Source organism: Monosiga brevicollis, genomic scaffold (genome assembly GCF_000002865.3).
Source record: "Monosiga brevicollis MX1 MONBRscaffold_4 genomic scaffold, whole genome shotgun sequence".
Classification (NCBI taxonomy): Eukaryota; class Choanoflagellata; order Craspedida; family Salpingoecidae; genus Monosiga; species Monosiga brevicollis.
Genome location: NW_001865041.1, coordinates 190,086 through 202,404, shown reverse-complemented (window position 1 = coordinate 202,404; position 12,319 = coordinate 190,086). Strand labels below are relative to the sequence as shown.

Genomic DNA, 12,319 nt, shown 5'->3' with positions numbered 1-12,319 from the left:
CAATACCGGAATACAATGTGACGGGCTCAGGCACCTAGCATCCTGGCTATTGGGGTTTGAGCGGCAGCTGCGACATCGGTCCTTTGCAAGTGACATGCTACGGCAGCTGGCTTTGGTGGTCCAGGTGCGAAAGCCTGCGGGCTGTGACAGTTCCTCAGTATCAATGCTCACATGAAAAGTGGAAGTAGACGGCTTTGGCAGCCTGCAGCGGAACTTTGGACGTGATGGCGGTGCGCTTGTTTGTAGCGCTGGCCCTCCAACTCCACATTCACCAAGTTCCACACACATGGTCCGCGCCGTGTCTCGATGTCCTCAAGCGGTACGGCCTGGTTGCGATTCGAGCCTGGGGGGTTGTTGTTGTTTGTGAAGCATGCGTAGGTCATTTTGCCCCTTCATGGGAAAACCTTTTGGTGTAGATGGCTGCGCGTTTGGGAACCCGACGGTGTGGAGTCGCAGCGCTTCTTGCTCGACCTCCTGCACGTGAGTCCATGCCTAGCTCAACTTCACTGCTTAAGACGTGTCGATCGCCTGGTCACGGGTTGATCCGACCACGCGACTGCTGATCTGGCTCACTCGTGCATGATGCATGCATACCTGCCAGTTGTTGTTTGACATGAAGGAGCTTGACGCTGACTTTTTTCAAAGTGAGCTCTCGGATCAAGGTTCATGTTTGTCTTTTAGTCGATTTGGCACCGCATCCGCTTGCTTGAACTGAACTCTGTGAAACCTGGCTTTAGCCCATGCATGGCACCCAACAACTGAGGCTTACGTTCGAGATCACGTTCAGACTCCGGCTTGCAGCAGCCTGCATGCTCTCATTCTGGGGCTGTCGCGGCCTCTTGATGCGCTTTCTGCGCTTGAGCAGGCACTTGGTAGATGCATGCGTCCAGGACGCACACAGACATCTTTTGAGCGCTCGAGGTTCTGCGCTATGGCTCATGGCATCTGATTGGGTGTGGAAAATAGCTGGTTCTATTGAGGCCCGCTTTTGCGCCCACTGGCAGCTTTACAACCGGCCGTTACCCATCAACTTGGTCAGAATGCACCCTTGTCCCCGTTGCCCCCTCAAGAGGAGGCTGCTGGCCTGCACAATTGCAGCGGCGGTTGTGTGATGATGTCAGTGTGGTGTGCGCGTGTCTTTCCCTTGGCAGCTGTGGTCGCTGAGGCCATGCTTGAAGCGTCTAGCCGCGATGGCAGGTCGGCCCAACCCGGACATGGTCGAGAAATCACCAAGGTACGCTCGCCCAGAACCACGGGCATCGATCGATCTTTTCCTCTGCTTGACGGTCGCGACGAGTGGGCCATGTTGACACGCCGCTGCACTGTCCAGGCATGCATTGGCGGTTGTGGATGCATCGTCGACCCTTGCTCTCGGCCTGCTGCAACGTCTGCCGCCGGTGTGTCTGAAGCGTCATGTCTCGGGAGGCTAGTTTGCCTGCTCGCGTCCAGCGCTGATTCTGCTCAATAGGAGCCCGAAGCAGGGCTGGGGCCTGCATCGCCCATTAGCGCGATGCCCGTAACGCTGGCGGAACTGCTAGCAGAAAAGAGTCCGACAGCGTCTAGCTCGGCCTCGGCCTCAGAGGAGGGGCGTCGATCCCCAACCTGGTCTCCATGGCACTCACTTCGGTCGGTGCTGGCTATTTGCGATAACGGTCATGAACTTTTTGGTGTGTGCCACTGCTGCGCATTAAGCACCACGGTCGGCTCAAGCGGTGCCACCGTGTGCGTGCACAGGGTCATTGACGGACATCTGACCTCGGGCTGGTTGCTGGCGGCAGCGCACCAACCACCTCAGCGTGAATTGTCAGCATGAGACGCTGTCGCTGTCTCGTCTCGCTGTCTCTCTCTCTCTCTCTCTCTCTCTTCGTATTTTGCTATCGGTTTGGCCTGAAAAACACGTGTCGTTTTCATTCAAGAACCGATTACGTAACGCATGCTTCAAGGCTGCTGATGTTGCAATAGCCCCGACCAGTGGCGTGGCCAAGCGACCCGGACGAGCATACCAGGCAAAGTGTATATACGGCACACCTTGATTAACCAATACCCTACCTCCAAAACACAAAGGCCTCGTGCCCTTTGTGTTTGTGTGTTTGTTGTTCCAGCGCTTGCTGATGATGACGAGCCGGACAGACGAAGAAAGTTGACAGAAGAAGCAGCACCATTCAAACTTGAAGCAGAAGTTCTGCCTCACTTACTTTAGAATACCTTGAAGCCCCCACGAAGCAAACGCAGTGTTCCTCACAGAAGACGTACATGTAAGACAAACCACAGCAATAATCCAAAAAAAAAAAAAAAAAGCAGCAGCAGAAAAAAAGTCGTCAACCACGTTGTTCAACTCTGCTTCTCCCTCACCCTTCTCCTCGCTCCCCTTGGCCACCTTGGCTTACTTTTCTTTTTTGCTCTGTCCCGTCGACCAGTCGTGACCAGCCGTCCCCGTCACAATGGAGTTTGGCCCATCCAAGTGCACCTACCAGGCTGGCAAGAAGGATCAGAAGGATCCTCACCAGCATCTCTCCCGGTAACCGCGTTGCCCACACCCTTGTCCGACCTCTGCCAGATGCCGTTTGAGAAACCGTATCAGACTCTCACCTGGGCTCCCTGGCGCGGTGCAGCTCGGATCCTGACTCGATCCATGCTCGCCAAGAACTCAAGCCGGGCATTCTGCCCAATGTCCTGTACAACATTGGTGCGTGTATACTCGGAGACTGAATACAATTGAGGCAGCGAAGGGCGCCAAGGCAAAAGATCAGACCAACCCCCTGTTGTGCCACATTTGGGTCCTCACGAGACGCTCGCTGCTGCTCCTGTGCTCAACCATGTTTTCACACGGCAGGCAACACGCCTTTGATTCGCATCAACCGTATCGCTGAACAGGAGGGCCTCAAGTGCGAGCTCTGTACGTGATTCAGTAGCTCAGGCGGGGACAAAGTTTTCTGCTGGCAACTCGCCGTGCCGCTCATCACACTGCTCCATTCATTTTTCTTTGTTGGTTTGCCTTGCGCCTCTGTCAACACACCCTAGTGGTCAAGTGCGAGTTCTTCAATGCCGGTGGCTCCGTCAAGGATCGTATTGCTCGCCGCATGATTGAGGAGGCTGAGCGCAGCGGCCGTCTCAAACCCGGAGACATTATCATCGAGCCCACCTCTGGCAACACAGGTGCGCCTTGCGACAAACATTCCGACATGATGTCCCCCTTTGCTCTCTTGTTGCTGTGTTTTTGATTTTTTTTTCCAAAAACATGGCCGGCGTGTTCTCATTTCTGCTCTTCCTTTTTTTTTCCTTCTTCTTTTCTTCTCCCTAGGCATTGGCCTCGCATTGGCCTGTGCCATCAAGGGATACCGCTGCATCATTGTCATGCCCGAGAAGATGAGCCAAGAGAAGGTGCGGGCAATGTGCCAACACTCATCGTGTAGAGAGCCAAAGGTCCTATGTCACTGTGCCATCCATCAACTCTTCTCAACTGTCCTCTCCTTTACAGGTGGACGTTCTTCGCGCGCTTGGTGCCGAGATTATCCGTACCCCCAACGAAGCTGCCTTCGATTCGACCGGTACGGCGCCCATTTGGCTCTTCCATGTGCATTGATTTAGGCCACACATTACAATCCTGAAAACGATGCTGTGCTGACTGGCTCCTTGGTTCATGGTTTCTTTCGGCGACTGTTGTAGAATCGCACATTGGTGTGGCCAACCGCCTGAACCGCGAGCTGCCCAACTCCCATATCCTTGATCAGGTTGGTCATGCTCCCATTCTATGACAATAGCATAACTGCCATGTGCGCCGCCCGCCTCGAGTCTGCATCTCACTTGTTGTGTTGACCATCTGCGTGTGCACCTGTGTTCCTATTAGTACTCCAACCCCAACAATCCTCTGGCTCATTACGATGGCACGGCCGAGGAGATTCTGGAGCAGTGCGACGGCAAGATTGACATGTTGGTTGCCGGCGCCGGTACCGGTGGTACCATCACTGGTATTGCTCGCAAGCTCAAGGAGAAGGTGCCTGGCATCACGGTTGGTCCATGCCACTACAAGCTCGCATGCCCATGACCAGCGAACAGCTGAGACAAGGGTAGCCTTCTTGCCTTTTGCAAATGTCTCTCATATCAATGTCGCACTGTGCCGATAGATTGTTGGTGCGGATCCCGAGGGTTCCATCCTTGCCCAGCCCGAGCAGCTGAACGAGACGTCTGTCACTGGCTACCAGGTCGAGGGTATTGGCTATGACTTTATTCCCCGTGTGCTGGACCGCAGCGTCATTGACAAGGTTCGTCTTATCTAGTTGCTTTCGACTTTCGAGGCCAGCACCCGAGTACGCCTGCGTCTCACCGGTCGTTGTCACGTTTTTGCCTCCTGCAGTGGGTCAAGACAAACGACCGTGATTCATTTACGTACTCCCGTCGCATGATCCGTGACGAGGGTCTCCTTTGCGGTGGCTCTTCAGGCTCCGCCATGTCCGCGGCCATTGAGGTTAGTGTTACTTCTGAAACGAAAGCAAGGGAGTGGCATGCTCAAGAGGAACAGGACATGTCTGCCGGCGATGATGGCACACACACACATTTCTCTGTGCTGGCCTGCTCTGACGGATGATACTTGCTCGCTTTCTGTTAGGCTGCTCGTGACTTGAAGGAGGGCCAGCGCTGTGTCGTGATTCTCCCCGACTCAATCCGCAACTACATGACCAAGTTCTTGAACGACGACTGGATGTTCGACCGCGGTGAGTCACCAGTGCCAGTGCTTTGCATGACTGCATAACAATCGTATTCCGACCATTTCCCACTCATCGATGCTCTCTTTGTCTGACGCGGCGACTATTGGCATTTCACCGTCGCCAGGCTTTTTGGACCATCGCCCCGAGGACCAGGTCTCGGCCGATATTGCCGACTGGTACGTGCCCTGCTAAGCAAGGTCTCCTGGTGACCCGGTTTGAAGCGAAATTTCCTCTCCTCCTTTCAGCATCGGCTGACGCTTCCTTGGTTGATGGGCGCTTTTGTTTCAGGTGGACTTCCCTGCCCGTGACGTCCATGCCCCAAAAGTTCCCCATGACCCTGGACCCTGATGTGACCTGCCACCACGCCACCGAGATTTTGAAGCGCGAGGGCTTTGATCAGATGCCTGTCGTTGGGCCCAAGGGGTGAGTAGACAACATGCGACTGACGTGATGGGTCGGGCTTGGTGTCCTTGTCCCTAATTTGGCCATTTCTCCGCGCCCTTTTATAGTGGCGTTTTGGGCATGGTCACCGAGGGCAACCTGATGTCCAGCCTGCTCAAGCGTCGTGTCAAGCAGACGGACCCGGTCGCCAAGGTGCTGTACAAATCGTTCAAGCAAGTGCCAACCACTGCGACGCTTGGCCAAATCTCGCGCCTGCTGGACCGCGAGCCCTACGTCCTTGTTGTTTCGGAGCAGCGCTGCTGTGAGTCTTGTCAGTCCTTCGTGGATCGCCACGTTGTGACGCTGGCGGCCAATTGAGCCGCCAGCCCACCTGTTCTCTTTTCGATATCGTGTCGCGTCTTGCACTTGCCCTGCTGTTCCCTTTGCCTCACTCACCATGCCTTTGCGTTTTATGCCTTGGCAGTTGTCAACTCGAACGAGGCCACCATGCGTCAGACCATCTTCTCTATTGTCACGCGCATTGATCTGCTCAACTACATCATGACCCACGCCCCGTCCGACCGCGCCTCGGACGCGGACGCGGCTGCAACTTCAGGCTCCAACAAGATTGCTGTTTAAGCCTCTTGTGCATCAATCATTTGCTAGCCATTTTGCCACACAGAGGGAGGAATGCGCATTTCTGCACACAGTGCCTTTTTTTGTTTGTTCCTTGTTTTTTTTTCTTTGTTTTCATCGATTATGGCAAAGAATGGTAGCAAACTGTTCTTGTGTTGGCTTCCCGGCCGTAACAATCGCCCGCTTGCTATCTGGGCATCGACGTTCAAGTGTCTTCTCGCTTGGCGTCGTGCCGTCAACCTTTTGAAATCGAATCCACGGGACTGATTCGGCCAGTGCATTTTGTTCAAAGTGAACGTGAATGTAGACAATACCGAGCAAACTTTTACGAAAACCCGGCCATACACCGGGTGGTGGCGGGGCTTGACAAGCCCAGGCATTTGAACCTCAGGCCCATTTTGTCTTCTCGAACCAGCATCTCGGCATTGGCCTTGATGGCCAGCGCTTGCTGGGTATCCTGATCAGGGTCAAAGAAATGTGGCGGTCGTGAGGAGCGCGAAGCTTGCCGAGGGGAAAAGCCCAAAGCGATGCCGTGTCCTGTCTTGACCCAGGCATACCTGGGCTAGTTTGGCCTTGTGTAGGAGTTGTTGCGCACGCTCAGCGAGGCCAAGACGCAGCAAGAAGCTCCCTTGGGCCACAGGCCCATGTTGCGCCACTCCTGTTTGGCAGGGAACAGAACAATGACACCCTTCGTTGGCGCGTATGCCCAGACAGGTGGGTTCGTTGAGCGAGAATCGACCCACCAGGTGCATGTTTCTGCAGAAGATGCATGAGCTGCGCAAAATTAACATCGGCCGTAATATCGGCGGTTCCCGGCTGTCAAAACAGATCAAGTCCATAAAAGGCGATAGGAGCCGAAAAGATTGATGAAATCACAACAAAGCATGAAGAGGCCAGGCAGTCATCCTTGGAACAACGCACAGCGCCAGGGAGCGAACCTCATCAAGAACATCGACTTGCACGTGTTGTCGATAGGCCTGCCGAAGAGAGATATGGGTGAAACACAATGAGACCAAGATGACGTAACGCCACGACGACACGTGAGCCAGCCAAACCCTACCCGTAAAGTGTCGCCCGTTTCCATAGACCAGGGGCCATAGTCGATAAGCAGCGCCGAGCCTAAAAATTCATCAGCAGTCATCAGTCTCCCAGCGGCTCGACCCCCAGTGTTGAGTCCCCCTCTCCCTTCCCTTGGCTTGCGAGGCTCGCATGAAGCAAACGGGCAACTGCGCGTCTACTGGGCGAGAGCGAGCCAAAGAGTTTAACACCACTCACCGACACTTTGGCCGAGCAAATCGGCAACTTGGAGGCATGTTTCGGCCGCACGAGGTGAATACTCCACAACATCCCCATCCTTGGGTTGGGCTGGCAGGAACGAGGGCGTCTGCTTGATCATGGTCACGACAGGTGTTTCACCTTTACTCAGCACAAATCTAGCATTCGATGAAATGCAGCAGCATCAGCGGGCTATCGAGGCGAATGGACAGCTAGAGAGGCAGACCCGCTGGCGATGCTGACCGTAAGGGCAGCTCGCCTGGCGCTGGGTCTGGGTTGACATCAACCAAGCGCTCATGCCACTGGTCATTTTGATACTGCAGCTGGTAGATTGGTGCGGCGTCGAGAAATTCGTTTGCCACTAAGTTGGAAGGCATTGGCCGTGAGAGTTGCCGTGCGATGGTCACACATCAACAACAGTGGTGAGGTGTCCACAAGCGGCTGTCACTTCCAAGCTGGCTAAAGCGACATACCAACAATGACGGGGTCAAGTGAGCTGCCATGTGTTTTTTGATCGGCGTTTTCGGTCAGTAGTTGATCCTACACGAGCAGTGGTTTTCCATGAGCGCATATCATGGAAAACATCGCAGCAGCCACGGCCCAGCACCCAAAGAGAAGGCCGAGCTCACTAGGCGCCGGAACCAGCGCAGCTGGCGGCGATCGGCGTCTGCCTTGCGGTACGGCCCTATATCGAACGATTTGGTCACATGGCCACCCAAAAAAAAAAAAATTCAGGAGGTTTGTTGACAGCAGAAAAGGTCGGTCGACTGAATAAGAGGGCCCTGTGGACCGACCGGGCAAGCTGGGGTCCTGAAGGGGCGCTGGGGAGGTCCGTTCACGGTTGCAAATGGTCGCCTCTTGTTCTGCACTACACGTGACGCATGTGATGCATGGCGACGATTCAAGCCCAAAGGAAAAAAAAAAAACAATGGGTTGAGATTGATTCTTTGAGCGGCACAGCACACGGGGGCGCGCGCCAGGACACAACATTGGGTGGCAGGAACTGCGCCAACCTCAGCAAAAGACTGCTCTCAATCAAGTTGATGTCAATCTTTGTCGCTGGTAAATGTTTATCCAAGACCTGCGAAGAATCAAGAATGGGTCGTTGAATGCCGAGCTCGGATGCAGGTTGTGATTGTACCCTGCTTCCCGGAGTTGTCTGGCCTCGCCTATCAAACGGCGCAAGAAGTTCAGCAACTTGCCGTCATTATGTCACGCATAAGAACACCGTTCCCCGGCCCAAGCTCTACTAGACGCAGGCGATCAGGGCATCCCAAGGCCTGCCATTCCGTGGTAATCCAGATACCGAGCATCTATGCATTGGCCCATCCATCAGCAGGCCATGAGAAAATGGCCCCATATCAAGTGCTTGTGGTGGCAAGCTCAAAGATGCATACCTCGCCAAACATGTGAGATACACCTGGAGCCGTGATAAAGTCACCTTGGCCGCCGAATTGGCCGTCGCGGCTGTAATAGCCCTAGCCACGTGGGAGCCATTCGAACACGACAAGTGAGAACGCGCTCTCTGCTCTTTAGCCAGAGAAAGCATGCCATTTGCACTGGGGGATGTGATGCAAAGAGGCAAAAAAAAAAAAGAGAAGCTGGCATGTTAATGGAGGGCAGTTCATCGTCTTCAGCTCGCGAAACGCACTGCGATGGGACTGGTGAGCACTTCTTGCATGTAGTCAGCGATGGACAGAGGCCCGCTGAGCTCGATACGCGTAACGATGTGATCCAAAAGTTCGTCAGTTGTGCCAAGGGGTCCCGCAACTTGCTGATCAGACCGTAGCAGCCGATGACTAGTCGACAGGTCTCGCCTCGCATTCATCCAGCACCCGCTAGTCCGCGCCGAACCCGCCAGCAGCGGCCATCTTTGGGGCTGCCACCGCCGCGCGAGTGCCGCGATGACCGATCGGCTGACTGCGGACATGTTTGCTTGGTCAACAACTGTCGTTGAGGATAAAAGATCCTTTTGCCTCTCTGCGCTTTTTTGAATTGATGTGGATTCGATTTTCGTTGCAAGCGGATTGTGTTTTCATCAGCTTGCAGCGACGCCGGAATGTCAGCAAAAACATGATCGCCCTTGCTTTGTTGTTCTCCAATATCGCTCCAAGTAGCCTCTCTCTTCTTTTGTATCCTTCAATGGAATCATCTCTTTATGGGCTCCGTGATAAGTCACCTTCTCTGCTTTTGCCTTGCATTTGCCTTACACCGGCCCAACACGCCTCTCCCTGCCTCTTGCCCCGCTTGGGCACGCTTCGCATCTCTACCTAGCCTTGCCAAGCGTAGCAGTATCTCTTAGTTTTCTTGTTGCTTGTGCAGGTATCAGCTCGCGATCGCTGCCCCTCGGCAGCGGCGGTGCGGCTTGACCTGGTGACACTGGGTGGCTTGTCGGCACACGCTAGCCACACGTGTGTGCCAAGGTGCGGATCATGCTGCTCTAGCTGATTGATGCTGTGGTTGTTTTGCAGGTGCAAAGATCCAGCACGCGTGCGCCCGCCCACCGACAGCCGTTTTGCGCAACTCCTGTACGTGTCCGCATGGCCCCGAGTTTCGGATCATGCCCTCAGGCTGTGCGCACTCGATGTTGGTGGCCCATGCGTGGTGTTGTCAATCTGCTGTTGCCTCACAGTCTACCTGGGACCTGTGCAGGGGGCCTCTCATCACTCCGGTGTCACAATCAGCATGGCAGCAGCGTTGCGCCTGCTCCTTGCGCTGCAAGGTGAGTGATGGTCACACGTGCAGGCGCCACCTGACCTGGTTGATGATTCACAGCGCTTCTACGTTTGTTCTGGGCAACGGTGTAGTCGCTTTGGCAGCAGCTGTCTTGGTCAAGGTGCAAGAAGAGGGCACTGGCAACGTCTGTGCTCTCTTGCAATTTTCCTCACTCAAGGTGTCCGCGTCGGCCAACGTACGTTGCGTTCGTTTGGGATAGTCACCGTAGCTTCATGCCAACAATTTCATTGGAAATTTCGTGGCCTGCACACACTCACAACAGGACAAGAGCACATCTGTGACGCTTACCAACGCGAGCTCAGTCAGGTAAGAGGCTGCCCATCCCACTGGGCTTTGGTACCAAACTCTTTTCGCCCTCGTGCCGCATCCCTCGTCCATGTGAGCGGCTCTTATCTTGCATCCCGATTTGAATCCATAGTGTCCCACAGTGCAACCACCCCAACGCCACCTATTTCTTCCGTGCCTTCAATTCCGAGAGCAGCGTTGTATTTGGCCTGCAGTTTGCGGGGGAGAACTCCCACGTCACCACCACCGTTGCTCCCTCCACCACCGCCTCTCCTTCTGGACACAACTCGACAACAACTACCACCACCACGCCCAAGGCCACCACCCAACCTAAGAACACCACCACCACGCCCAAGGCCACCACCCAACCTAAGAACACCACCACCACGCCCAAGGCCACCACCACCAAACCCAAGACCACCACCACGTCCGAGGCCACCACCACCACCACGTCCGAGGCCACCACCACCACCACGCCCAAGGCCACCACCACCAAACCCAAGACCACCACCACGTCCGAGGCCACCACCACCACCACGTCCGAGGCCACCACCACCACCACGTCCGAGGCCACCACCACTACGTCCGAGGCCACCACCACTACGTCCGAGGCCACCACCACTACGTCCGAGGCCACCACCACTACGTCCGAGGCCACCACTACCACGTCCGAGGCCACCACCACCACGTCCGAGGCCACCACCACTACGTCCGAGGCCACCACTACCACGTCCGAGGCCACCACCACCAACACCACACCTGCCAACTCCAGCTCGACAGCTGCACCTGCTGAAAAATCAGCCGAACGCCGTTTTGCCGGTGTGTAGTGTACATCCTTGAGTGCCGCGCCACTACACACTTTGAGAGAGCTCATTCAAACTTTTGCTTGTCTGGCCAGCCCCGAATTTCGAAACAGTGGCCAGCTGGTCCCTGGTGAGCATCACCAGCGCCTTTGTCAGTGCAAACGTGCAAGGTAAATCAAATCATGCATACCAGTTCAGCAAAATGGCATCATGTTTCATCTTGACAATCAAACAACACGTGTCCCTCTGATTACTGAACCTTTTGATCCCATTGCATCTCGCCTGCGTAGTCAATGGAACGGTCAACTTTACGGATGCTTCCACACCCATGAAGAGCGCCCACGGCTACGGCTGGGGATGCAACCAATCCACGGCACTCGACTCGACCCCGGCCTCTTCCAAGTCGACCCTCTCGCTCATCTTTGAGGACTTGAATGTGCAGCCTTTCAATATTCAGCCGAACCAAAATACCATCCAACCAGCTCCGAATGGTTCGTGGCCATCTTACTCGCTACCTTCTCGCTTGACGGTTCTCTTCTCTGCGACTTGTCTTTTGTCGCTCATTCTTTCCTGTGCTTTCTCTCTTGCATCCTCTGTCGGTTGACAGCGCAACTTGATGCTTGCCCTGGCAAGAAGAACCAGGACCATACACTGGCCATCGTGGTTGGTGCCATCGTGGGTGGCGTCGTTCTCTTTTCTCTCCTGGGCTATGCCTTCCTCGGCATGAAGCGCAAGAGTGGCTACTCAAAAGTCTAAATTTTGTCAACAGCCCAAGCTCTTGTCCTCTACGGCCACTCCCGTGAATGAAACGTGTTTGTTTGGCTTTGCCCTGTGCATGGCATGTACTCGTTTGCTTGTTCTTGTTTTCGATTAGGTTTGTGGCATTCCGCTGTGTTCCCACTGGTACACTTTGCAGTCCTGTGGGACACAAGCTGGCTCTACGTATGAATGTTCGTCGTGTATTGACTGCATGGACGTAGTTGACCATGCACAAGACTCATTGCCTTCTCTCCGGAAGCCCTGGTCTAAAATTCTTGATTTCCTATTTGTCTGCCTCTGCCACACAAACCCATGCTTGCGCGAAACACAACATGGACCACCCGGTACTAGAGGGCACTCACTACAAAAAGAGAGAGGCAGATCCCCCAAAACCCGTGCATGCTCAAACGCCGTCCATGTATACAACCCAAGAACAGGTGTAATGGAAAGAACAGCCCCTTTTGTTATCATTGCCCCTCGCTTCGAGTTGCGTCGGCTATGGATCGCAAAATTTTGGAGCGCAGCACGCGTGAAAGCCCTTGGCACCAGAAGCGTAGGACCCGCACATCATAGCGGCGGACGCCCAGACGCTATTATCCAAAGTGGAGTGGAAGAAGAGGGCAAGCCAAATTCAGATGAGGCAACGTGGTAAACATGGAAGACAATGGAACACACGCTCAATGGGTGGGGGGGGGGGGGGGGGGGGGCCGTGGAAAAAACAAAAAAAAAACCATCGGT

At 54.7% G+C, this 12,319-nt stretch overlaps 3 protein-coding genes across 3 annotated transcripts; 2 read left to right on the top strand and 1 right to left on the bottom strand.

Annotated features, from left to right (window-relative positions):
* Nucleotides 1–2,832: 2,832 nt before the first annotated feature.
* MONBRDRAFT_14886 (uncharacterized protein) lies at nucleotides 2,833–5,726 on the top strand (the record flags this gene model as incomplete). Its single annotated transcript, XM_001743778.1, has 12 exons — nucleotides 2,833–2,896; nucleotides 3,022–3,156; nucleotides 3,302–3,381; nucleotides 3,479–3,548; nucleotides 3,667–3,731; nucleotides 3,848–4,009; nucleotides 4,125–4,262; nucleotides 4,355–4,465; nucleotides 4,607–4,716; nucleotides 4,995–5,129; nucleotides 5,216–5,409; nucleotides 5,572–5,726. Coding segments are annotated over 12 exons (1,419 nt in total), but the record flags the coding sequence as incomplete, so codon positions are not given.
* Nucleotides 5,727–7,210: 1,484 nt separating this feature from the next.
* On the bottom strand, nucleotides 7,211–8,826 carry MONBRDRAFT_23296 (uncharacterized protein; the record flags this gene model as incomplete). The annotated part of the gene is made up of 7 exons (XM_001743525.1): nucleotides 7,211–7,359; nucleotides 7,472–7,538; nucleotides 7,628–7,683; nucleotides 7,793–7,866; nucleotides 8,012–8,079; nucleotides 8,396–8,476; nucleotides 8,650–8,826. 7 exons carry the CDS (start codon nucleotides 8,824–8,826, stop codon nucleotides 7,211–7,213), a joined length of 672 nt encoding a protein of 223 aa, XP_001743577.1.
* Nucleotides 8,827–9,683: 857 nt separating this feature from the next.
* Nucleotides 9,684–11,578, top strand: MONBRDRAFT_23295 (uncharacterized protein; the record flags this gene model as incomplete). The annotated part of the gene is made up of 7 exons (XM_001743777.1): nucleotides 9,684–9,720; nucleotides 9,806–9,909; nucleotides 9,943–10,040; nucleotides 10,153–10,838; nucleotides 10,918–10,992; nucleotides 11,113–11,313; nucleotides 11,430–11,578. The coding sequence occupies 7 exons, from the start codon at nucleotides 9,684–9,686 to the stop codon at nucleotides 11,576–11,578; spliced, it is 1,350 nt and encodes a 449-aa protein (XP_001743829.1).
* Nucleotides 11,579–12,319: the final 741 nt, after the last annotated feature.